General features: G+C 41.3%; 1 protein-coding gene across 9 annotated transcripts in view; it reads left to right on the top strand.

Moving 5' to 3' along the window:
* CALD1 (caldesmon 1) overlaps positions 1-27,363 on the top strand; it is a 252,893-nt gene that overhangs the window by 134,280 nt on the left and 91,250 nt on the right. For 8 of the 9 annotated variants that reach the window (XR_007888905.1, XM_051613482.1, XM_051613490.1 and 5 more), the window contains exon 3: positions 22,782-22,893. Coding sequence is in view for 8 of the 9 variants with exons in the window: in XM_051613482.1 (XP_051469442.1) it covers positions 22,823-22,893 (71 nt within the window). In the remaining variant the exon portion in view is untranslated. Of the gene's footprint in view, positions 1-21,980; positions 22,098-22,781; positions 22,894-27,363 lie in introns of those variants that run through there. The other variant, XM_051613472.1, reaches the window with a different exon arrangement.

The raw sequence follows: 27,363 nt of genomic DNA, 5'->3' as shown, positions 1-27,363 counted from the left end.
TCTACCTAAATTCCTTAAAAATGTGACCCAAGGAGAGGGACGCCATACTATCCAAAAGCAAATGGCATCAGAAATGCAAGCGCTTTCCCCCTGTGCTTAGGACAGAATATTCAAAGAGAGCAGTGAGTGCCCTCCAGAGTTTTTCTGACAGCTCAGCAACTCGAGTTGTATTTGTAGACATGTCTCAGCATGCAGACTGTGATGCTGAAAGAAAGCACTTCAGCCCTTCAAAAGTGAGACTGCACTGCAGTGTGTTTCTGAGCTGGTGTTAGTGCCTTATTTTGATTCTTCTATTGCATCTGAAAATCTGTCCTTCAGGGAATCATTCATCTGCTCCAGGTGTAGGATGCAGGGCAAGTATCATCTGTCTCATATTGAAGTGCCCATGATGCTTGCACAGCACTTCTTAAGGTGGTGGAACAATTCTGTCTTGAAGAAGGAAAGGCAAATCCCACGCTTAACCTTCCTCTTTAACATTCTAAAGCTGGTCAAATACAAGGATGGTCTTTAGGGGGCATGAATGAAAATACTATGCAAAAAGCTACTAGGTGCCTTTAGAAAATAATTAAACCAAATGAGGTGGACCAATACACTCATTTAGAAAGGAGAAAACAAGCATTATGTCTGCAAAGTACTGCAAACAAACTTTATTCCAGTATAAAAAGCAATAAGGTAGTTCAGTGTTATCATGACAGTCCTGTAACTCTTCTGTTAGTTATTGAATACAGCCACATCTGATTGGAAGACAATCTGAGACATGCTTATGCAGATTAATTTCAAAAAGAGGTGATGCCCTGTAAGGTTAAGGTCCAAAATAACTGGCTAGTGATGACTTGTTTTATTTTTATTGGAAATGTATGTTTTGTTAAAAGACAAGATGTTTGCCATTAGGAAGCTAATGTGCAAGAAAGTTTTTGTCAGCTTTTCTCTTCAATAGCCGAGACTGAAAGCATTTCTGTAGTCTCTAAAGACATTTTTCTGTGACTTTATTGTGGTGAATTAAAATGAGATGACCATAGGGTCTTCCTTCTCTCATCTGTCCTATACTGCTCGGAAGAGGAGGTGCAGCACCAAGTCTTGGCTGAGCTTCCCTGTAACTTCTGGGACTTTGGGTGACCTCGATGTGCAGCCAGGACACTTTTTGGCAAAAGATCTTTTGTGAAAGATGAGAACCTGGTCGTTTTTGTGCTGCCCTGCATTCCTGAAGTGGTATTAAAGACAACTGTTTGGACTTTTGTTTAGTTTAATACTCAGGGATCAAGCTTGGGAAGTAGTAGTGTTCTTCCTGATGCAATTCACAGTCCAGTGAAAATGTGATGACTGTCTTTGGGTTGCTGAGCCCAACTGATGGCCATAGTTTGCTAGAAAAGTCTTACTGCTTGTAAGAAATCTGGAGCTAACAGGCAGCTGAAACAAAGAAAACCAGAGCATCGTGTAGATATAGAAAATTATGCTTCATTTAAGGGTGAACCAAAACAAGTAAACCTGCTGTGACTCATCTGGAGTTTTGGATTAAGAACATTTTTTTTCCCAGGAATTACACCACCTAGGAATTGTAAAACTGACACACTGAGTAGGTGAAGAGAAATCTGCTTCTAATAAATCATGCCTTGCCAGACAGAGGTTTCAGAACATTTGAAAAAAAAAAAAAAAAAATCTGAACAAGCACAAGGATCATATGTAGGGGCAGAGTCACTGCTGAGCTCAGAGTGAAGGGAGTGGAGTTGATTATCTACATCTTCCCAGTAGGTAGAGAGCAGATATAGCTCGTTGAAGAGGATGTGGCAGGAACTTGCTGCGCTTTGGCTCTGTTCACTGGCAAGGAGTCCACCAGAGAACAGTGCCAAGCACAGCTTAGGCACAGCAGAAGCTGTATCTTACTGTCTTCTGTGCAATATTAACCTTCTAAGGCAGGAAATGCGTGCACTGAGGGACAGATAGGCTGGGAGCTGGGATTCTTCAGTCTTCATTGACAACTGCTCTTTCTCAGCTCTGTCACCTTAAGCTCTCCTGTTACTTTAAAATGGCATTACTGATACTACTGCTTTAAACTTGCCGGGGATGTTAATCACTTGGGATACTTAAATTTATGAAGCAGACCAATCTCTTTCCAATACATGGGACAATCATTCAGAACCCTGATAAGCATTATGCTGTGCAAGACTAAAAAAAACCACAGATAAATAAACACTTCCCTACTTCCCAGGATGTGAGATTTTCTTTGCGTACATTTCAGTGATGCTTTCAGATTGTGGGATGAAAGAGCCTCGGTCAAATACTTCTAGATTATCCAGAAGGAGAAAGTAGCTGAAATATAAAAAAAAAAAAAAAATCTTGTCTCCAGCTGATGTTGTAGACTCAGGTGCTGTGGAGGATGACCTCAGAAGCACACCAGCACTGTTAGATGTTTATCTGAACTGAGCTTGAACTCCCAATCTCTGGAAGTTCCCCCATGCCTGTTTTCCAAGAAGAGCCTGATCTTTGCAGCTCCCTCTCACATGAGCACTCTGTGTTTGGAGCTGTTAAGTTGTTGGCCTGACTCTCACTTTCACTAAAGCCCTTTTTACATAGTTCAGGCATTCTGCTTCGGGAAACTTAAAATGAGACTAGATTGCATTTAATAGCATAAATGAGAAACAGGTCCCTTAAAAACAACAACAAAAAAAGTAAATTGGCTTTTCCTAAATAGTTGAGTGCTGACTTTGAAAAAGCCTTTAAAGTCTCTGCCGGTGGACTGATTTTTTTTTTAGGAGAACAGACATCCCAAACTGCAAAAGATTACCTGAGGCAAGTGAGGTTTTGAGGTTTTTTTGATTTTTAAATTCTTTTCCATTAAACTTGGTACCCACATGTCTGTCTTAAAGCACTGTTTATTTATCACAGAGCTTTAGAACTGCTGGTGTAAATTTCTCACCCTTCTTTAGGAATCTTTGTAAAAATTTGCTAGTTTTAAAAATTTTTGTATATTCTGGCTATGCGAAGCATCAAGATTCCATACGTATTTTGAATGTAGGGTTTTATTTTAATGTGAGAGGCAATGTTCAAAAATGTTTTAGGAGGGAGGGAGGCTAGAAAAGCTGTCATCCATCAACTTGTATTAAGTCCGACTTTGAAAGTTTGATACAAACTGAATCTGACTGTTAGAGCAGACATGATACAAATTAGCTGTGACTTTATGATACCAGCTGTTTCTCTGACAGGGTAAAAGGGCACATAACTAGAATAGCATCTTTTGTTGAAAGCAGTATTTCCCTTTGTTAAATGTGGGAGCCTCAGGCAAAAAATTGCAGTCCTTAGTTATGTGACGTGCAGTCTGCAACATGTTCATGGAGCTCAGGGGGCTTTTTACTGATGTTTTTCAAAGACAGGGTTATCATAAGTGTTCAATTTCACTAGTTTTATCACTGAAAGACAAATCTCTGTCATGTTTTTGTCTTGTGTTAAAACTGAGGGTAATCTAAGCAGTATTATCCCTGCAAGTACAAAGAAAATGCTGAACAACAAAAGCTGAGAAAAGCCTGCAAATAAGAAATCACAAATCTCAGACTAAAATGTAATTATTTTTATTAATTGATTTCCTCCAGTTATGTTTTCTTACCAGAATGTTCAAGGGTTTTTATTCTGTGGAAACTAAATCTACATAGTCTTTATCAATCTAACAAACAGTGTTAACTGAGTGTCGTTTATTGAGGCAGGAGATGAGTCCTGACATAGACGCAGGAACACCAGAGCCAGCTCTCTGCACTTGCATCTTTGTTCTTGACTCATTTCTGGTGCTCAGTCGTTGTGCACAGCTTCCCTACCACAACCAGCACCTGAGCAAGGAAGCTGCCAGGAGCCAGGGGATGGAAACCTGAAGTTGATGCACCTGAGGAGCTCTGTGCGGAAGATGCTGGGAGGTTGCCTTGTTACCAGAGCTCATAAAACCTACTCGTAAACTGAAATGTCTCTGAGCAAAGCCTTTTGGGTGACTTTACATCACTGAACATCTGCGTCCCCACTCTGTATCTATGTGACCTTAACATATCCCCTAACTACCTCAGGCAACATAAAGTTGGCTGTAGCATGTAACTAAACTGAAACAATGTGATTTATTGAGCAATCAAATTAATCTTACTTCCGTCACTTGACAAAGAGCCAGTAAGGTTTCAAAATGTATTACTACAGGTAACAGACACAGTCTATTTGAATAAATCAGGAAAGGGACAATATTAAGAATGGAGTTATATTATTAGAATGATAGGGTCTAGCTAGGAGTACTACAAGGAACAACATTTAGGCTAGAACTACTCAGAGAAGCAAAATTTAGGCTGAATATCTTATAAACTTTCTTAGATTAATGATTATCATTGCTGATGCTAAACTGAAGAAGAAAGCATCTCAAAAGAGGTACATTTCAGAACTGGATTTTTTTTTTTTTTTTTTTTTTTTAAGGGGCCATGTGGTAACTTTAGCCCCATGAACAGTGTGAAGGGCATTGTTCCTTCCAAATTTTAAGTGGTACTCCACAAAGGAAGGATGCTACTGCTTAGGTGAAGGTAGGAAACTTCTATTTCAAACAGGTGGAAGATAGAACAAGTTGATTATATTTTGGCCATGGCAGAAATTATCACAAGTCCTGCACGTTTTTCTATGTGGAACAGAGAAGCCTCTGTATATGCCACTATATAAGATGGTAGAGCAGACAAACTCAAATCTTCCTGAAGGTGCAAAAAATAATAAAAAAAAATGTTGACATAGAATTACAGCAGGCATATGAGTGAAAGGACAGAGTTAAGAGTGTTGCAAAATACTGTCCTCTACTCATAAACTTCTTGGAGTAAATTTTAGAAAGAAATTATTTCAATACATTAAAAGTTAAATACATTTCAAAACGAAAGCTTAGGAAGTAATAGCTGTTATGTTTTTAATGTATTGCTGGTGATAATGTGAAGCACAAAATAGAAAATTCCAAGCACTAATAAATAGGTCCTGGCCATTTCTGTTGCAAACATGAAATTTTACTATCTAGCATCTGTTTCTGAAATTATGTGAAGTATTTATCTAAAATGTTTTACCATGATGTTCTAAGTAACTAGGGAACATCTTGTTTTCATGAATGTGTAGAGTGGTATGTCAACAAACAAAAGTCTGTACATGACATTTGAAGAATAAAATCCAACCACAAGAAGTTCTACATTCTGAATTGATTTTTTGATGATGTAAAAATTCCCTTGGTCAGCTTTCTGGTTATGGTTATATCCCTGCAAACCTGGAGTATCTCCAAAGAGAGCTTAATGTATCCCTTCCATTCATGCAACCAGGCTGAATATGGGAGCACACAGGGCTGGTTATAGATAAAAAGTAAAAATGTGCAGGAAATGCTGGAGAACGTGTTAATCGCTAATGTGCCATAACCATCAAGAGAAAAAAGATCACATAGAAAACTTAAACTGGTAGCATTGTAGCAAGCAAATTATGTGCGACCAAATGTCTGATAGCTGCAGAAGCCATCATCACGGTTGAATTTTACGACCATGGTGTCAGAAGCAGCATTGCTTCTTGCAATATCATATGCTGCAGAACATCTCATTATAATGTCAAAAAGAGAAGCAAAGCTAGCCCTCAAATCCCAGAAATTAAATTAATCTTTTTATTCTCCAAGACTACGTTCTTCGAAAATTACATTCTTCCTCATTTTGTATTCTAAAATGTCCAGTAGTGTTGTTCTGAACTGCAATCAAGTTGCCATATTTGTCTCCAAGACGGTTACATTCAGTGATGAAATGATGTTGGTTCCTTTGGGTATTTGGGAGAGAGAAGATAACAAATTGTCTTCAGCTGGGCCAGCTCCCTCTCATCCTCAGAGGAGAGAGGAATTTACACAGTGACTTAGTTATGGTCAAATACTTGGGTACCATTTCAAGTACTCAAGGAGGCCTGGGACTGCTGGAGAACTTTCTTCATCCATGTGGCAGAATAGGAGGGTATTCTCATACAGAGTTGCTCCAGGATTTCTAGTTTATGATAAGGAAAGTCCCTTTACTTTAAGTGCCTGCTGTTTTGTAGATGCTAGTCACCCAAAATGGCTCACTGTGCATTTTATGCTGTTGCCACTCTGGCTGGCTCACTGCTACTCTCATATTTGGGTCTCAACTTGATTAATTCATAATGTTCAGCAACCATTCACTTTTTATGGTTACTTAGTACCACACTTTGTGACTTGTCTCTTTGGAAGACTCTGTAGGCAAACACTCTATTATGTGTGAATAAAAGGGGCAAAATTTGACCTTCAAAGTGAGTAAACATTAAGAACTTGCTTCTGCCAGACAGTGGCACACTGAACATTAGGTTAGTTCTTATATAATTGTGTTGATTATATGATTTCTTTTTGTCTTCCCTCTTTTCCTTTCTTTCAGTCTCTTCCTTTGAATTTTCTTTCTTCTTTTACTTCCTTCTATCCAGTCCAAAGCAAACATCTATAAGCAATGGTCTTGTTCAAAGTATGCAAGCTAGCTCCAAACCCAACCAGATCTAACCTTGCTTCAGTTTTAAAACCTTGGTTGAGGGAGCCAGAATCCCTTTACTTAAATGACTTAATTTTCAAGCAGTATGATTCACACAGCAACTGCACAAGCTCTGGCTAGAATACATCGTACATATGTTTGCTCTTTAGGCAGTAAGAAGAGAATACAGAACTGGAGGTCATTTGAGTTACAACTACTTTGGGGGATTTATTTTTTTTTTAAACATTCCTTCTACCAAATGCAGTTTAAATGGGTTTGTTTATACGGCGTGGAATTGGAAAGGCCCAAACTAACCAGGCTTTACACAATGTGGCCTTCTTCCAAATTAATCTAAAATATTTTAATCCCTCTGGAGTTTCTTTATCCTCTGCATCTGTGCTATAGTGGAGACACATTTTTAACATTTTGTTGAGGAAAATTACCTTTTTTTTTTGCTCCAACTGTTCTCAGCAAGGTCAATGGAGCACTGTTATATGCTATTTAAACATCTGAGATTCATCATATATCTGCACAACAGAAAGAATCATCATAAAAGGTCTAATGAATCCCGACCGCTAGCCAAGCAAGGGAGTCCCCTTTCAGATCCTGGGTATTAGAAACAAAGAATACATGCAAAATACAGTTTTTGCACTTTATCCAATCAAGAATTAAACTGCCCATTAAGACGGGGGCAGGGAATGTTTGTGACCTCCAGAACAATTTTGGCAAATCAGTTTGAGCCGAATTCTGAAGTCACTGCATGGGCCAACATGGTTGCTGAGCCTGCCTTGGAGCTAGGGGCCTGCTCACCGTGTGGGACCAGGCAGAGGCTGCACGGGAGCCTGGAGGGGCTTCTTGCTTCTGGGGAAGGAGTTGCTCTGAGTCATGGTCAAACTTCAGAGCTGGCTATCTCAGCCTCTGGCTGTGTGCCTATGCTTAGTTTTAAGGCCTTTTTGTTTTCTAGTTCAGTAGCAAGTTTATGGGACTGTACTCATTTTACTACCCAGGAATTGAAATACTGAGGGAGGCCTACATGGTGGGGGTTTTTTTATTATTTCAATTTTTATAAAATTATTTTCCAGGCGTTTCAAAAGCCTGTGCTTCTCCTGCAGCTGCCTGGAGTTACAGTATCTGAAACGGCGACAGGGAGCAGATTCTGATTTTTTGGAGGGTCTATCTGGAAAACTGTTACAGGGGGCATTTTTCTCTGAAATAGTTATGTTACTGTTTTAATGTTAAAGATGACACAAGGGTGGCTTAATACTAAAGTTTATTCTAGATTAATTCTTCCTTTGAATACTACTAAATCATGAAGTTCACATAGCTTTAACAAAGTTCAAATAAGTATCTGATTCTCTATACGAAAAATGATATGATGAAGGCCCCTGTTCTGTGATGGCACCGGGTTTTACCACAGTTTTATTTCTCATCCCTGAAGTCCTGCAGGAGCTGTAGGGAAACGATCTTCTCTGCCAGCCTGCTTTAGGCTGGTGTTGGTCTTGTTCTTGATCCTGGTGTAATCTGCTTTTCCCAGCCAGAATGTGCAGGTAACAGTGCAGGTCTTCTGCACAGGGGGCTGCAGGGCATGGGTTGTTGAAGTGGTATGCTGGGATAATGACGGTTTGAGTGAAATCATCTACTAAGATCAAACACCCCAGGCTGTCCCTGCTTTTGGATGAAGAACCATACCTACCCCAAACACTTTCCCTATCTTTTCATGTAGTCAGAGATATTTTGGGACCATTGCAAGCCATACAGTAATGGAATAAATTCCAAGTGCAGCAGGAGACCACATCGGAGGAAAAACTCATTAAGTGCCAAGGGCATTTCTTTTACTTTTCTTACTGGGAGTGGAAAATATTCCCTAAATAATACATCTGGATGCAGCGGAGTAGAGAGGGAAAAGATGAAAAACAATCCGTTAAATTCAGTAGGAGCCCACTTTAATGGCTTGTTTAATCTGCCAGCTGGCACGGCATTGACTTCTTGCTACGTACACTTTAAGAAGACCTATGTAGTTCTTGGAACGAAGTTCATATTAAGTTGTAGAAACTTAAATATTAATAAATTGGCAGGACTGCTTCTTGGTACTTAATAGAAATGAAGAAACTGCTTAGTCATCTCCAAAGATATTTCTGTCTCCTTTTTAATTTAAATACCAAAGTAGTACAGACTTAAAGCGGCAGCAAAGGTAGTAAAAGATTCAGATACCAAATACGTGCCCTCACTGAAGCATGCACACATCCTTCAGACTTTGCAATCATATGTATTCCCAGTGCAACACTTTGCTTTGGACGGAGTTTTTCTAATGTCGTTTGTGACACCGTTTTTTGGAAAGAAGTACATTATAAGTTTGTCTCTTCTCTACCACTCCTTGGCCGGGAGAAGAACTGGTGTCATTTTTATGTGGACTTTTATTCAGAGTGTATTGCAAGTGGTATCACTTAATAGGTGCTCTAGAGTATACTGCACATGTATTCTATATGTGCATGACTAAGTGTTCATGCTTTTGTTTTTTACCTACCTTTGTGTGTAGGTATATGGGTGCAACAGAGTGCAAACTTGAAGTGCAGTGTCAGCTATATAACTAACATTTATACTTTCTGTTCCTAAAATGTTAGGTTACATCAAGAAGCATGTATTCTGTTTTCAATTACTTTAGCACTGGAAAAGCAAAGGAGAAAAGATTTAATGGCAGACTAGCCTGTCTTCTGTACTTAGGGAATCTTTTAATAACATTTGAAATGACACTTGTCAGTATTTGCAAATTGGAAAGGTTTGATTTGGTTCAGGTAAGCACTGAAAAATCTGGCTAGTCTACTCATGTTTATTTATGAATTTCAGATCTGGCTTTTATTTTCTTTGTTCATCTTCAGCTATTTTCAGAATTTTCATCTGGGTTATGAATTGTAAAAATCCTCCAAGTTTGCAAGCATTATGATCTGGGATTTTAGTTTGATCATCCTCTGAACATGTTTTCCAAAATCTGTTTCTTTTTTCAGACCTCTTTTACAATTTTTACCTCAGTTCTCTTGCTTTCCTGACACTTTTCCCCCCCACATATTTAGTAGGGTATCCTTGCAAAGGTGTTCTCTCTAGGTGTACTCTACTCCAGTAGAGCTGTCAGATCTGGTCAGCTGTGAAACATCCTCCATCAAGAGACTTCAGTGTACACATGCCAGTCTTAAGTGCAATTATTTCTGCTTTCATCATTTTGAACAAGGCATAAAATTTAAAGGCTGAGTTCAACAATATTCTTCCAGCTAGCCAATAACTAATGATGAGGTGACTGAGTTATGAAAATTAATGTGCTTAGTAAACATAGGGTGCTTTCATATTTGCAGAGCATTTACAAACAGATGGGAACTAGTCCTCTCTTCCCTCTTCATTCACCTTTATATTTCTGGTTTTGGCTGATACTTTGTGCACATACAACCCCACTCTTTGAGCTGACTGTGAAAAATGTGCTTCGTGTGCCTTTAGTGCCCAGAACTTAGTCTGTGACCAGCCATGTATGGTCTCTGTCTCATTCTGAGCTGGGTGGACCTAACATGGCAACACTGGAGGCTGGAGGACATTCTATAGGGGGTTTGGATCCTTAGGAAAGAGGACGTAGAAAAAGGTAGTAGATAATGCACAGTACAGAGATTTCCCCCCTCCCTCCATTTATTTTTTGAAGGAAAATTAAACATTTTCTTTTCTGGACCACACAGACATTGTCTGAGGCACTGTTCCTAAAAAAATTAAACAACTGTAAAATTTATTGGCACGATACAGTGCTCAAGTGTAACTTTCCTTTGTCACATTAATGCAAAATAAGTATGAATGCCTGTGTGCTCTCAGTATTAAGTGCACAGGATACTGTCAGGCCTCAGCTGTCTTGTTTAATAGACTCTGAGCCAGGCCCTGTTGAAAGCTTAGGTGACGCTGTTCCCTGGCAGGGAGAAGCACAGCACACTTGCATACAACATTACTGATGTGCCAATGCATTGCTATAACGGTATTTGCTGGTGAGGTGTGTGTGTGCCTGAATGTCTAGATAGCAGTCAGATTCTTATAAAGATTATTTAATAGCTTCTCTATGTGCATATCATGAGGGGAGCTGGCAAAACTGTAATCTTGCTGTGTTAGTTTTTATGCTTGCTCATGGCCAGCATGCAAGTGTGTCATCTTGCCTATAATTTTTTTTCTTGTGACGAAGCCTCACTGCTGTTGGGTCTTCTGGTCTGGTGATGTGGTTGTGTTAGTGTTTCCTTGCCTTCAGCATAAAGTGGGGTCTATGATGTAAACTTCAAATATTGTAAATGGTTTGAGGGGCACCTATTTTTTGGTATGTTGTTTGAGTTGTTCTGCCATAAGCTTAGCATTTTTGTTGCCCTGCTTTACCTCTTTAAAGCTGGCCTCATGCTTCAGTTTTCAACCAAAGTGACACAGGCTTGCTGCTCATTAAAGATGAATTGATATAGCTACTTGGAAGGAAACAATCTGGGTTTCATTTGTAAAGAGTACTTTAAAAGTGTGAGCTGGAAAAGCCCAGTAGAAATTTCTACAGCTGGATCCATTCCTGGTGGAATTTCACAGATTTCCATAATGCTTTGCCATTGAGTAACTGGACTTCCAGCTGTGATGTATCTATCATAGTGACACACATTTTGTCTGTGCAAACTAAGTGTACAGGTACTGGGAAGGAAGATTAATTAAAGTTCAAGAGCAGCAGGCAAGACCTTGAAAATCTATCATTCATTTATTCTGAGGAACTGGTTGGATTCAAAACACTGTGTCTCTTAGGGCATAACTAGTAAGATCAGCAAACCAACAAAGTTTAGGATTTTTTGGCAGTACTTCTTTTGCAGGAATGATGACTAACACTTGGTATTATTGCTTATTGCTGGTTTGATAGAACCAGCAACAGAGATCCCTCAACCCTCATTAGAGTTTATGATGCTCAGCACTAGGCAGACCTGAATCCTAGGGCTGTGTGTATTAACAGGAAAAGAAAAAGGGTTGAAAATACAAAAACAAAGCCACAGTAAGCTGGCTGCATTGTATCTTCATATTCTTTTCAATTACTTTTTTATTACTGACTATGTAGTTTAATGTATCAGGATTTTGTATTTTGAAATGCATTCCAGAAAACACGTGGAGGTTGAAGCCTGGCTGAGTGATTGTTGCTGTTGGAACCTTACCTTAGACTTGTTCAAACATTTTATTATTTCTAAAGGCGCTACCTTAGCTTTTCAATTCAGGACCTGAGAGATGCAGAGAAAGAACTAAAATATTAAAAATACCTACTTAGACACAAATGAGTTCAGACAATATATTGTTCAAATATTGCAACTGAGCATGGAGGTCAACAGAGGTGGTGCAAGGGTAGAAAAAGAGAGCAGCACCAAATGGGAAGGATGGGAGCAGAGTGTCAGAAGTCATGGAAGCAAAGAGGCAGATACTTCCTATCCATACTGTTTGCTGGCCCTGATCAGGGCCTCCTTGCCTGGACGCTGAAACCATTCTCTCTTGTAAAGTATGGTGAGCTGCACTGCTATTACTGGCTTCCTCACTGGTTCTGGTGCAGAAGAAATGCTCCAGCACATGGACAGAGCAGCTGTGGCTCATGTCTGTCCTGCTTCTAGCCCAGACCCTCTGCCTATTGCCAGAGTTGTGACTGCTGTTCTCAGTGCAAGTCTCTTCTTGTTATAATGGACACCAGACCACGCTTGTGTCACACCTGCCTGCACCACACCTGGGTGAGTGACTCAAGTAGGCAAGGGCCCACAGCATGCTCTCTGTTTCTGTGGCTTGTCCTGCTTCACACCACTGTGGTGGTACCTCACCATATGGGCTGCCTATGGCTTTGCACACTAAGGAGAGGCTAACAGCATCATAGTGATTAGGATGCAGTGCTTGGTCATGAGCTCCTGCAGGCAATTCTGTCCCCAGCTGCACCTTCACTGCACCTACCTCCAGTTCAGGGTCAGGCTCTGCCCCTATCCCAGATGGTTGCTGTCCTGGCCAAAACCTGTGTCACTACATGTCTGTCCTAATGCATGTTCCACCAGGCACACGTGCAGTGATGTTGTTTCCCTCAGAGAAGCAGTTGGCAGGATCATGGCTTGTGATGCATCTGTGACATCTGCCAGCTTGGCTAGCGTGAGGCTCCCTCTTCAGAGGATGTGGAGTCAGATGAGAGGATCACAGAATCTGAGAGGTTGGAAGGGACCTTGAAAGATCATCTAGTCCAACCCCCCTGCCAGAGCAGGATCACCTAGAGCACATCACACAGGAACACATCCAGGTGGGTTTTGAATGTCTCCAGAGAAGGAGACTCCACAACCTCTCTGAGCAGCCTGTTCCAGTGCTCTGTCACTCTCACAGTAAAGAAGCTTTTCCTGATGTTTACGTGGAACCTCCTGTGCTCCAGTTTGCATCCATTGCCCCTTGTCCTATCACTGGACATCACTGAAAAAAGCCTGGCTCTGTTCTCTTGACACTCGCCCTTAACGTATTTGTAAACATTGATGAGGTCACCCCTCAGTCTCCTCTTCTCCAAGCTAAAGAGACCCAGCTCCCTCAGCCTTTCCTCATAAGGGAGATGTTCCACTCCCTTAATCATCTTTGTGGCTCTGTGCTGGACTCTTTCAAGCAGTTCCCTGTCCTTCCTGAACTGTGGGGCCCAGAACTGGACACAATATTCTGGATGTGGCCTCACCAAGGCAGAATAGAGGGGGAGGAGAACTTCCCTTGACCTACTAACCACACCCTTTCTAATGCACCCCAGGATGCCACTGGCCTTCTTGGCCACAAGGGCACATTGCTGGCTCATGGTCATCCTCCTGTCCACCTTGTCCCCAGGTCCCTTTCTCCTACACTGCTCTCCAGCAGGTCAGCCCCCAACCTGTACTGGTACATGGGGTTGTTCTTCCCCAGATGCAAGACTCTACACTTGCCCTTGTTAAATTTCATAAAGTTTCTCCCCACCCAACTCTCCAGCCTGTCTAGGTCTCATTGAGTGGCAGCACAGCCTTCTGGTGTATCATCCACTCCTCCCAGTTTAGTGTCATCAGCAAACTTGCTGAGGGCACACTCTCTTCCTTCATCCAGGTCATTGATGAAAATATTGAACATTGACAGGAATAAGAATACAAGGCACAAATCGAGAGGATGTGACATAGCAGTTTTATTTGTGTAGGCCATGAACTGAAGATTGGCTTTTCCACAGGTTGTGGCAGCTTCTTCTGCCCATTTGATATTCTTTCCCAGGCTCTGATTTTTTTTCTAATGGAAATCAACATGAGATTTGGCATTGCTGTTTACAGGGCAAGAGGAAATACATTCTGCTCTTTAATATGTCTTGATCTTCTGAGCCAGACCTTACCTGTTTCTTAGTGATGTTTGTTTTTTCCTACTGTGAAGAAGCAAATATCTCCTGACAGGAATGTATAAGCATGAGCACTGTTTTTCTGACCTTAGAGATTTTGGTGAGAGATGAAGCTGGCCAACAGCTGGGGCACTGCCACAGCTTTCAACAGTGAGGCCACAGACTTTTGACAAAGCATGCAGGAGGATTAAATGCATGATGTGGGCATTCTTGTGATTACGTTAACATAATGAAGCTTAAAGTCTTCACTCGTAGAAGCAGATAAAAGGCAAGGGTAACTAATGAATGGTACCTCAGGAGCCTTCTTCCCAGTGTTTGAATACAAAGAAAGACTGAATGCAAGTCAGGGCTCATTTTGGGACTAAATACTTTTTACAAGCTGTTTGGTGGACTACAAAATCCCTTCAATTTCAATATGTTTTGTCCTTTGACAGGAGGGCCTCATTGTCGTTACCTGGGATATCATCACTTATGATTAAAGAGTAGTAAAGGGCAATGCAATTTTCAGCTGCCTTTTGTATCTGCAATGAAGGTTAAGTAACTGTTCAGTGATGGTTGGGTAATTCTTCAGTAATAATTATATGAGTAAACATTATTTATATCCCACAAGTAAGCATTGCAAGAGTGGAAGAAATTCTGTCTTTACATGTGTGTACATGAAGGTATGAGAGGACAAAGTAGACTATCTTGGCATAATCTGAAATCCCACTGGCTTCTGACATGTGGGGTAAGTTCACTGATCTTCTGTAGAGTATATTAGATGAATTTGGTCTGTGAGGGTGGAATCCAGTCCTGATTAAAGTCTCTGGGAAGTCTGCCAAGGATTCCAACAGAACCAAGATTTCAACTCTAGTCTGTATATGAATAATATTTCAGTATCTTCTGATCTTTGGGGACAACATATTTGAAATACTTTAGAGGACACTTGAAGGGGAGAGTCAAGGGTCAGTCCTTCTAACATGAGAACCAATGGCTGTGCCAGCAGCTTTCAGCTATGTCTTTTTTCTTCCTTTGTCTGCTAATGGGAAATGATAGACAAATGTCACTGAGATTAGGGGTGGGACCAGTATATGCAAATCCGAATGTGAAGAGAGAGCTCTACTTGGCCCCTATGTCAGTGTGCTGTAGGAGAAAGATGAGAAAGGAAGTGGGAGGGGTGGATATGGCATTCCACTCAGCCTGCACAAGGGAATAAAGACAAATGGGGACTTTCCATTGCAACTGACTGGCTCTAAGATGGTCCTGGTGCTGCATGCTTAGAAGTGTATTGCAGTGTTAGCAGCAGCATTCTAGATGTTTGCTAACACCACTGGAACGGTGCAACTCTGTAACGCTCCTTCTCCAGCGCTGCATTAGATCATGGATATGAGAGGTGGTCCTGAGCAGAAATTTCAAGCCATGTATCATTTAGTTGCAGACCCAAGAAGTGAACTCTGTGACAGGGTCAATGTCCTATAAAAAGCTCCATGTCAATGCTTTCATGTGGTTCACCCTGCAAGCAGCAGGAGCTGACAAAGGGCCTGGCACCTGCAAGGGCATGTGGGTGAAACCTGTTCAGCACTTACTTGAATCAAGGGTTCGGACCATGGCCTGGTCCTGTGTGCCATCAATAGTTTGTACAGCACCAGCTGGGAATCTGTTCTCTATATTTACTACACCGTTTTGCTCAGTATGCCACAGAGATGTTAACTAATATTTTAATCAGGTTTAAAACGAACCCATCAATGTGCATAAGCTGTTTTTACTCCTGTAAAAAGATGAGATGGAACATGTACGTAATGCTACAAGCAGAGATTATAACAGAAGGGGTTTTTTACTTCCTTATCAAAAGTTTGTTATTTTCTGCCTCCTTTTCATAGAGTCAGTGGTTGGGACATACACATGTAGATGGAAGTGAAATGTTCTGACAACAGAAATTGGGAATATGAGAAACCTTAAAAGTTTGATTTTCTGATGTTAAGGATGAATGGCACTTCTTCGTTTTGCTATTGAAATTTCCTTGCGAGTCCTAAAAAGCATGGTCAGATCAAATAAGGCACAGGCTAGATTGGAATAAAACTGTGTGTTCACATGACCTAATATGTCTATTTTGCTTTGGGTCCCATATGAACTGCTCTGGGAAGGTAAAAAAGCTTCTTGATATAAGTATGTATGTGTGAGTGTGTGTGTATATATATATACACACACAAGAGTTTATTATCTGCAGTCAACATGAATACTTGGCCAGTTTTACAGTAACAATTGCAGATGTGGCTTTTACATTAAAGGAACATTAAAAATGAATTTACAGAGGAAAGAAGAGCCTCTTTAAATGTAAGCTTTACTCTTGGTAATACAGGCTTGCCAGAGTTATCCAACATCTCAGATTAAAGAAAACGTGAATGAGGTATGACAAAGGATAAATCAATCCACTGAACTTCCACCTTTTGACTTCAATGCAGTTGTGTGCCTGTTTCTGAAATATCAGAGACACTGAATGCTTTTACTGCAGAATGAAAAGGGGAGCAGGGAAAATAATGTAAAAAGAATTTCTGACAGATTTTCATAGAGAACAGATTAATTTGTTTTGAATGAAGATAGATTAAGGAACTCTAATTTTCCCAAATATTGGAATAGAATGCTTGTCATACCTGCATTTCATGAGTGCCAGATTAAACAAGTCACATGTCTAAGTGTGTTGCTAATGAGTCTAACATGTCTGAAGAGTGTTGCTTGCTCAGTTGCTCTCAGCTGCAAAAGGGGCAATGAAGAGATTCTGTTTTCAGTTTTAAGGTGGAGGAGGTAGGAATAATGGGAATGGTAGTCCTATGAATACAGTGGATGTCACGGTATGTAGCCAGCTGAAGCAAATATTCTTCATGCTTCTCACTGACCAGTCCTTTACTGGCATTTGAGAGGTCCACATCAGGGCTTTGGAACAACTGAAGACAGATAGGAATATGGGATATTTGGATTAAAGCGGTGCAACTCACAAAGCTGCTTGCAGTTACACATTATGTCAAGCTTTAATGAGACACTTGATCCTTTTTTTGTGGGAATATTGAAAAAGAAAAAAAAAAAAAAAGAGGGCAGTGACAGAATAAATAGGTCTTGTGTTATCACCTAATCCTGCAGTAAGGACAAGTCAGAAGTCAGAGATCCAGCTGAATGCATGTATAAAACGTTTGTGTAATTGAACTTGGAAGCCTTCCATTTAGGGAAAGGTTCAGAAAGAAATCCTCTTTATCACTGTTGTTCAGCCCTTGTCTGCAGCAGAGGTTTCTATTTGTAGTATATTGTAGTGGTTGGCACTGACCTCTGGGCCTGGTTGTGCTTTAGCCTTCTGCAAATGCATAGTGAGACAAATTTGCAGTTGGTGGAGATAACATAAGGAGGCACGAAATTGACTAAGGCTCAGTTCCTAAGGCCATCATGTAAATTAGATGTAGAACCAAGCAGTAGTATCTGCAGTTGCTGGGTTCACCCTGAATGTTAGGCACTGGACAGTGATATCTCATTGGCCTCCTTGTTCTGCACTTTGTCACTTGAGTTCTCCTGGAAAGCCTGAAGCTATTTCTCTGCACTGTTCCTGTCTCCCCCTGCTCAGGTTAAAGTTGTGAGGAAAGAAGGGAGGGAGGGGCTAGGAACTGGTCATGGTTTCTTTCTTCCATGAAGAAACCTGTTATTGTCTTTTTTACTAGTCTAGCCCTTTTCTGTTCTTCCTGTGGGTTCTAAAATTTCTACCAGCTCGCACAGAACTGGAGTCTCACAACAGTGCAGGATGAGTCTGTGCTGGTACCCTACCTCAGTCACCAGCACGAGACGCTTGTTGGGCTAAGGAAGGAAGGGGAGGTACCTGGTGCAGAGTGCATGCAGATGTCTTCAGCTAGATAAGAAAGGAAATTCAGCAGAAAATCTCTCCTGTTATAAAGAAACCAAATTCCTTTTCTCCTCTTCAAGTGAATGATGCTATGTTCTGCCTGGATTCCTTAAAGAACAATAGCCCAAACTGCTGAGAGGGCATCTCGCAAGAGCTCTTTTCCATGCTGTCTTGCATGGGCAGTCATCCCAGCTTGCAGTCTGCCTGGTAGTTGGCTGAGTGAAGCTTGACCTGGGCATTCACAACACCAGAGCAGCGAGCGATCCCATGTTAAGGAAACAGGCATGACTTTCAGGATCTCTGAGCTTGAAGGTCACCAAGAGGAAATGTGCAATTGTTTAATTGTACTGGGAGGGAAGCAAGATGGCACGTGCTTGCAAAGTGGTGTGACCTGACGTGGCCGGCATAGGGCCTGGTGCAATACACAGAGGTGCTATGTTAGGGAATATGCTCTAGCTTCAAGTTTCTTGGCTTAACCAGGTTGAAGCTGGCTCACAGGCCTAGCAAAAACATCACAGACTAGGAGCTCATTCAGTGTGGTGAAAAGGTTGACTGGCAGGTCTTGAAAGGACATTTCTGTTACAAAGACCTGAGTAGCAGTTTGTATTTTCTCTTGGTTGTTACCAAGCTCATCTGTTTTTAAGATTCCCTAGGTGCTGAGTTGTCTCTGAAATCAGTGCTGGGAATAGGACAAGGACAGTCTGAGCCAGAGCAGAAGGTTATTTTGCTCTCCATACTGGAATTATACAGATATGTGATTGTGTCTGTATTTCTACCTAACCAATTTATGGTTTGCTTTCAAAGAGCATAGTCCCATTAATCACTACTAAAATATTTTGTCATGTATTTACTATTACTGTGCTTTCCTTTGATTTTCCACTTTGATGAGAGTGGAAAGAAGACAAAATTTTAGTCTCTCTTGGGATGAGACATAAAGGGGAGTGGGATTTGCATGCATTTGTTTTGTATCAGGACAGATTAAATGCGGATGTCCTTGAAGGAAGAACTTTTTATCAACACAATGAAAGACACAAGAAATTTTAGCAATAAACCCTGGTAACTTGAAGATCAACAACACCGTGAAGTGCAGAGATTAAAAGGAGAGAGAGATTGGTACTGTGTTTGAAATTAAGAATGCTTTTGCAGGGAGATGGTGTTTGCAGGGCACATACTTTGCTATCATTGTCATTCAAGTAATGCAGCCTATAACACTGTAAGTTATATAAGTCTATAACACTAGTAAGTGTTATAGATAGGTTACTTTGCTCATGTCTTCTCTTAGTCTTCCTTAGATTGTCCTCAGAAAGACTACCAGGTTCATCAGACAGCCTGTGATCTAAAGGTTCAGTTTCAGAATCAAGAGATTGGGACCCTGAGAAGATCCCTGTGTGTGAGGCTGTGGAAAATGTGAGGTCCTGAGCAAGAATTATCTCCAGTAATTTCTGAGAAGTATTTAAAAAAACCAAAAACAAGGTCAAAGATCTTTGTAATATTCTCTGTCTTTCGTCTGGTGGTGGAAAACTCCCGAGAGTTCACTTGAGATTCTTTCAGTATTATTTCAGTTGTGTAAAAGTCAAAAAGATGCTGAGAGTCTTGTTTTGAGGCAGAGGGAACAAAAAGTTAATTTTTGTGGTATACCCTTTCACATTGTAAGAACAGCCCATATTCCAGTAATTTACATATGTGTATGGATACCAGGGGAACGCAACTGGTCAAACAGTTTCAGACATCTAATTCTTTTTGTTAAAAAAAAAATTATACATATAAAAATATATTTCTGCTTCTTTAAAATTTATCAATGACTTCTGGTTGAATTACAGACTTGGAAATAATTTGGAGAAAAATGGAAGGAAAAAGGAAAAAAAAAGAGGATGTAATCAAAGAGTAAAAAAAATTAAATTTCTTTGCACACCTGGGAAGGTCACACAGAGAGACATTTTCACATTTGACTCTGAAAGCAGGGCCTGGAGTGGAGCTGGGTGGAATGTTACATTTTAGTCCAGGACATTTTCACTCATGAACAATTATCATTTTAAAATAAGGAGCATCAAAATATGCATGCTCCCAAAAATGGTTTGTAGAAAATACTTCAAATAATTGGTACCTTCATCTATAAGCAAAGCAATTCTTGAATCACTCTGAGAAACTCTGATTTTATACTTTCTTTTTGTGCAAATAGGAAATATTTTTAGAAAGATTGATGAAATTATTGTCTTCTAGTCATCAAGGGCTGAAAAATAACAATTTTGGGGAAGATAGTGAACAGCACTGAATAGCTAACTTCATCTAGTGGACCTTCTAGCTGATGACTTATTTTCTTGCACTGATATGGCTTTGCTAACTAAATGTTGTACTGTTGGCCTGACCTCCATTTCCTAAGTGCCTTCCTTGTTCTTGGGAAAGGGATTTGACTTGCAAGTCATCTGAATGTTGTGAAGTAGCTGGACCTCAGTTCTTTGAGAGGAGACCCTGTACTCTAATAAACCCTAGATATCCTCCCTAGACACCCATCCATCTGATTTTCATTGAACAACAGAAAATCACCCAGTAGACGGAGAAAGGTTTGGGGTGTTGTTTTTTTGGTGTGGGTGTTTTGTTGTTGTTGTTGTTATGGCCTTTTTTTTGTTTGTTTTTGTTTTGTTTTGTTGTTTTTTCTTTTTTTCAGTAGGGAACTTCTTCCAACTGCTGTGCAATCTCCCCTACACTCCTGGGAAGGAAAAAGGGGAGGAAGAACAGAAATAGTTCTGGGTTGTTATTATCCTCCTCAGCTTTCCTTGTGGGGAAGAGTGCTTGAGCTTTTGGAGATGAGAGATGATGTTGAGGACCATGCAGAAAGGCAACATGTGGGGGTATTGGCTGGGACATTTGGAGAAGGGATGAGGGAAATTTTGGGTGGACAGAGTCTGGAGCTTGGGGCAGAGAAGAGAGGAGAGGTGGAGAGAGGGATGTACCTGGCTGGGTAAGAAGTGATGAAGATGCAAATAAATTAGATGTCAAAGCATGTCTGCTTTCAGGAGGCGGTGGGAAAAAAAAACAAACTTTAGGATTCTCAGTTTTGAACACAAGGTGTCAGCTTAACAGTCAGCTCTTTCTATTGTAAATCCTTGTTGGTGACTCCACTCCACAGACTAAATGGTGCTGCCTGATGCACTCTCAGTTCCTGTGGACACATCTGCCCTCTGTGCACAGAAACTCAGCACACTGCTTCAGACTTGCTCTCTGTAGTGTATACCGTTCCTCCTTTGATCCTTGTCTCCCAGCCAGGGGGAAGCACATCACTCTTCCAACTCACAGGCCCCCTAGCAAAGGAACTGGGGCAGGATTTAGCTGCACACATAGGCTGAGATGAAAACATTCCTTGGGAGAGAATGGCAGATTTGCTGTTCTGTGATCTTGAAGGGGTACATTGTGGTAAGAGTAAACAAACACAAAAATTGAAAAAAATTGTCTTGTTATGACTTGCTTTTTATACATATAGTCTAATTGTGCATTAAAAACAAAATTAAAAAGACAACACCAATTGTGAAGTCACTGTCAGATTTGCAAAATTAACATTCCTTTTGAAACTTCACAAAACAACCCCAGCCAGCCAAACACGGAGAAAATCACAACAACAGCAAAAGTTAAAATACCCTAATCCAGGAACAAATCAGAAAGAAAAACAGCCCCAGGAAAAGTAAACTAATAAAATAACCTTCACAAAACCCCTGCCCTCAGCAGTGTTTTAATCCAAAAAGGGGGCAGAAAAAGCCACAGATTCCCTTAAGTCATGAGAGGCTTTGCAATTGCCAGTGATTTTATGGAGAGGGTGCTTGGACGCTGCACTGGCGGGCAGGAATATAAAGCTGCCAAGACAGATCTACATCTGCAAACAGAGCACTTCAAATAATTTACAAACGCACCTTGGCTTTGTCTCCTTTTAAATTGGGAACAGTTCATAAGCCACCTTTGTATTTTAGTCTGCATCTGCACGCTGGCTTTCTCTGTGGCGAAAATGGCTGGTCTTGTACTAACAGGCTGGAAAACGTTTTGGGGGGGGGATGTAGAGGAGGGGGGGTGGAAATCCTCTGAGTGCAGCGCCTAGGCTAGGATTGCAGAGGAAGCTGAGGCCTCCAGCCCTGCACAGGAAGCAATCTTAGAGCAGGCCTTAAATGCCAGATTCCAGGCAGAGTTTAACTAACCACTGACAGCTCTGTAAACAAAGCAGGGACAAAAAGAGAACAGCTTTCCCTTTTCTGGTAGTCATTTTTGGTTTGGGGGCTGCAGGGGAATTCTGTAATACTCGGCTTGATGGGATATAAACCAAGGCTGGAAAGGCTTTGTATATGAAGAACTGTAAAGGGGAGAATATTTCATGGACTAAATCATAAAGAAGAAGGTAGGGAAGAGGGAAAACGCGTGGATTAAACTACCAAAAAAAAAAAAAATTGCTACTTTTGGTTCTTTGAGCAGGATTTATAAACATCTTGGTTCCTTCTGGGTGGTATTTAAAAGCTGCTGCTTATTTTCCTTTTCTCTCTTCCTCCTCCCCACTCCTTTTCTCTTTTCTTTTTCTTTCTTTTCTTATTTTCTCATCTCTTCTTTTCCCTTTTCTTGAAAGGGGGGTGGGGGCAGAAAGATGGGGACTAACTTCTGCAAAACTTTTAATTATCTCTGCAACTAAAGAAAATAGGAATTCTGTTGTGCAGCATTTTTTACTGCTTCCAGTAAAATAAATTGGAAGCCTAAAGTTAAAACCCTGTGGAATTGTTGCTATTGTTTGTAGAAAAAGACCTGTGACATTACAAATAGCTAGTCTGTGGCTAGCAGATGTATACAGTACTTACTTAAAGCATGTTGATTTAATTTTAACTAGGAAACTAAACGCAGGCATGGGCTATGTTTATCCTACAAGGCATTTCATTAATCTTGTTTATCTCAACAACACTGAGGAAGTTAATTTTTTTGATGGAAAAAGAAAATAGTTACAGCAAAGTTAAGAAAGCAAAACAAAAGTAAATGGACTCAGTGAAACCATCCATTGTATTTTCTCTCTCATCTAAGTGGTCATCTCCCCTTATAGATTTGGATCTTTCCAGAGCTCTGAACGCTTGAACACCCACCATGGATGACTTTGAACGCCGCAGAGAGCTCAGGAGGCAAAAGCGTGAGGAAATGCGCCTTGAGGCAGAGAGGTGAGGTACTATGTATGGAAAATGGTGCCGGTGGCTTGTCTTTGATTAGCAGCAGTGGCTTTGAGGATCTGTGTCTTAAATTCCAAAGTATGCTATAGGTAACCAGAGAGTCCCTGCTAATGATATATGCTGTATAATGGCTTCAGTTATTGTGGAAGAGCCCGGAAGTCAGGCGTGTCTTGTGCCTAATTCCCTTAGGCTGTTGGAAATGTTCTGGGTTCTAGTTACTTTGTTATATGAAAAAATGTAAGCAGTGTAGGTAGACTATGGCCAGGTGAAATTATTGTTTGGAAAACTCATGCTGAGATACCATGTGAGTGAGTGCTGTACAGAAAGGATTTTCTTGTTTTCTGAGACATAGAGCTAAAATTACAAGCTAGAAATGGAAAGCTGAGCTACCCTTGGTCTATGTAGCATACCATTTTTGTGATTTGTCTGCCATTACTCTGCAGTTGCTATTGTATTTCTAGTGCCTGTCATTTTTTATTAATTTATAAACACTTTCTTTGAGCAACAAGGGCAGCATTTGCTATCAGTTATTACAGATTTGCTTTGGTGCAAATGAGAACAGAACTTGACATGGGTATGATGATGTCAGCTTATGAAAGGAGCAGCATGGAAATACTAGCAATGACATTTCATTAATTAACTCCATTTTACACCTGTGCAGTTACATTTACTTTAATGGCATTTCCAGTGATTTACACTTAAGTAAACAGCGAGAAAGTAAAAATTCATTATTTTTTGTAATGTTGTCTTTGATATAAAGATTTTATTTCATTTTTTAACACTGCTGTGATTAAAAAAAAAAAAAAAAGGAAATTAGGTTCAAGCCCTTTTTGTTCTCATTTTGCATTTAATTTTGAATATGGACTTAAATTTTGTTTCTGTTCTATTCCAAGTGCTGACAAAACCATGGTAGTTTGTTTCTGAACACTGTAGGAGAAAATACATTTTCAGAGCAATTTTAAATGGAAGTCAGTAGAATGCAATAACAAATTTATTTTGTATGCCTACTTTGAGATTTTTAATAAGGCACTGGTAATGTAGCAGGGCTCTCTGATGGACTTCGATGGTATCTGGGGGATAAATCCCAGGTAGATGAGATGCAATGGCCACCTTTCTTTTCCAAGGAGGTGTTGCTGTGTGGAACTGGGTATGTGAGCCCTTGTCAGGCTGTAAGCTGAACCTGTGAGCTCTGGAAAGGAGCAGCAGACTTGCCTGAAGAGAAATAAATTCACACAAAGCATGGTGACCAAAGGCAGCCATCACCTGGTTGGTGATCTCCCAAAAAGGTAGAGAAGCAAATGTACCATGACACTAAGCTTCTTTTTGTGTCCCAGAAGGTTTGCTCCCAGGCCTGGGTCAGTATGTTTTTGGTGGGTAATGCAGGAGGGATTGCAGAGCCTGTGCCAGTGCACGGTGTAGCACATGGTATTCATGTACTTCTAGTGTACTTGTTTTAAGAAAACCTTTTAAGGAAAGGCTGAGACTTCAGGGTTTGCTGCTAGTAGAAGCTCTGGGTGGCTTGTGGAGGATGATGGGGGATGTAGTCCAAGAAGTGTTTTGTTCTACAGCAAAATGTCACTTGAACATCTCTGTGAATGTATCCAAGCTCTTTGGTGAGTGTGCAAAGGTTGTAGAGTGGTCTGGGCATAAGAGGGTTGGTGATAAAGCACTCTGCCCTCTCTGCCATGGAAGCTGAAATCTGGGACCTTAGGTACATCCATAAGTCACTGTGTGGTCTGCAATTTTATGTGTGGGCCCAACTCCAGTCCCTGATCATGCATGGGGAACTGGAGCCCTGGAGAGGCAAAAGCTGAAGCCAGCAGCTCACTGGGGTCCCTTGAAGGAGCCATTCCCAGGAAGCCCTGGAGGCCCATGGAGATACCTGCCCCTGTATAATAGGGAAGCCAAGCAGCTGGGTCTGAGGGTGGCTACTGCTGGCATGAGGAACAGCTCTCTCCCTACCCACCTGCCCCTACCTGCTTTTGGGAAGTGTTTTTGGCGTGTCTGTGGTGGCTCTGCAGGGATTTTATGTGGTAACTTTTGTGCAGGAGGAGAGCTTGATGGCAGCCTGAATGAAGGAGAAGGGCTAGGACCCATGTCCCTGATTTATGCTGAGTCCCTGCAGAAGTGCTCTATGCCCTTTCCCACACACTTGAAGGCTTTTAGCAATAAATTGGTGTAGGCCAAATCTTGCTGTACTCCCTCCATTGCTGCCAACTGGAAGCATTCAAGTATCATGAGTCAGACCCCTTAAAAGTCACAAGACTGCTTTAAAAATCTTGAGATCTTAAAAATAATTTAGTCTGGCCATTTCATTTTTGGTTTGCCTTAACAATAACAGAGCCCAATTCTCAAGGTCATGCTGAATTTGGGAGCAGAGACCTCCTAAGCCTGCCCCAGCAGGTCAACACCAGGGAAGAGCTGAGCATCTGTCCCCATTGTATTGCACTGTTCACATCGAGATGAGGGCAGCAACTTTTGGGCAATTATTAACAAACAAATATGTCATGCTGGATTTGTTTTGGTGAATTCAGATTTTTAGCAATCTAGGGATCTTCTTCACCTTAAAAAATGCAGCTACATTGTGTTTTTGTCCATGTCTTAAGCCAAAGCAACCTGCTTGCTAGACCTTCCTCTATCTGAACGCTTTGAAATGTTTTACCAAGTGAATCTTGTGGCCTAGAGAGAGGCACAGAGGCTGAAGGTGCTCCATTAGCTCTGAGCACTGGTACCTGCTGCTTGGGCATAGGACATTTACCTTCACCCTCCCATCAGTGGGTGTAGCCTTGCTGTGATGAAGCCACCACTTTTTGGAAGCATTTCCTCTGAGAGATGGACAGACATGATTACGTGTAGACTATAACATGTTTTCTAGGCTTCCCAGACACTGTTTAGGCTTCTCTGAGTTCAACAGTAAACCCAGAAATGCAAGCAGCCATATCAGACAGCAGTATTTGTAACTCAGCCAACTGCAGTGATGCATTTTGTCATTTCCTGGGATAAAGACACATGGAAAGCCTGTCTTCCCAGCCTGACGCCTGTGCCCAAGAGAGATCGAGGGCTGAAGGTGCCTTGTAGCAGTATGAAACCATGCACCACATGCCCAAGAGAATGGGAGTGTCTTGATCTTATTGTGTCCTCTCCAGGGGCTCAAGGCCATGTGAGAACTGATCAAGATACATGTGCCATCAGCTTCAGAAGAGTATGTCATGCTGGAGCCACTAATTTTTAGCCGCTTTTTCTGGAGAAGAGGAGGCTCCAGGGAAACCTTGTAGTGGCCTTCCAATACCTGAACGGAGCTTGCTGGAAAGCTGAAGAGGGACTTTTTACAAGGGTTTGTAGTGATAGGACAAGGCATAATGGTTTTAAACTGGAAGAGGAAAGATTTATATTAGACATTAGGAAGAAATTTGTTAGTGCGAGTGTGGTGAGACACAGGAAGACGTTGCCCAGGGAGGCTGTGGATACTTCATCCTGGAAGTGTTCAAGCCCAGATTGGATGAGGCTCTGAGGAACCAGGTCTAGTAGGAGGTGTCCCTGCCCATTCAGAGTGCCTGGAAATAGATGATCTTTAAGGTCCCTTCCAACCCAAACCACTCTATGATATGATTCTGTGATTCTAATCTTTGGAGAGCTTAGTGCAAGTTTAATCCTTGAGGGCTGATGTCAAGCTTTGTTTTGGGTTATTTTCCATTAGAAAGCTTTTGGAAATGATGCTTTGTTAGTGCTGTGTAGCCCTGGCATTCTGGGTCGATATGCTTAAGTTTGATCCTGAGGAGAGGCTGGCTTTGTCTTCTACAGACCACCCCTGGCATATGCTTTGGCTAGCAGCTCATGCTGTGGCAGTGCAGATTTAGATTGCAACCACCTCAGAAAACTAGTGGGGGTTTTGGCATTTTAACCTCTTGTCATTTCATGGTATCCCACATGTCGTGGATTCTGCACACAATCTCACTGCACCCACCCAGATATTTTATCCAGCCAGAATTTTTTGACTATTTGTATTTGTCTGGGATCTCGTGAGGCTTATCTGCATGTTTGGAATAGTAGCATTGCAGGCCTTTCTAGGGGGCATGTGGCCAACAGCAGGCATATGGGGCTTTGTCCAGCTTCCTCCCAGGCTGTCAGATTTATTGTCTGCACTCAGGCTGGCAAGGTCCCAGCAGCTCTTGTACCTCCTGGGGGGAACAAGGCTTTTCAGGCATAGGCTGGAAAACCCAGGACAAAGTATGGCAGAGTTAACTGTGCCTGTCTCCTAGCACCTTGTATGTAGTTTCTACTGAGCCGGTGGGAGGTCAGGGAAAAGAGGACCCTACAAGCCATTTCCGTGATGGGATGTGCTATGTGTCTCAACTGCTCTGTGGTAAAGCCGAGGCTTTATCCTGCCCCTCAGAGGCAGGAGTCCTGTGCCTGGGATGGTGGTCATATAAAGAAACCTCTGAGGTCCCAGTCCAGAGCTGG

The sequence above is a fragment of the Apus apus genome, chromosome 1, assembly GCF_020740795.1.
Source record: "Apus apus isolate bApuApu2 chromosome 1, bApuApu2.pri.cur, whole genome shotgun sequence".
Classification (NCBI taxonomy): Eukaryota; Metazoa; Chordata; class Aves; order Apodiformes; family Apodidae; genus Apus; species Apus apus.
Note: the sequence above shows the minus strand (reverse complement) of the source record. Positions and strands in the feature narration are given on the sequence as shown.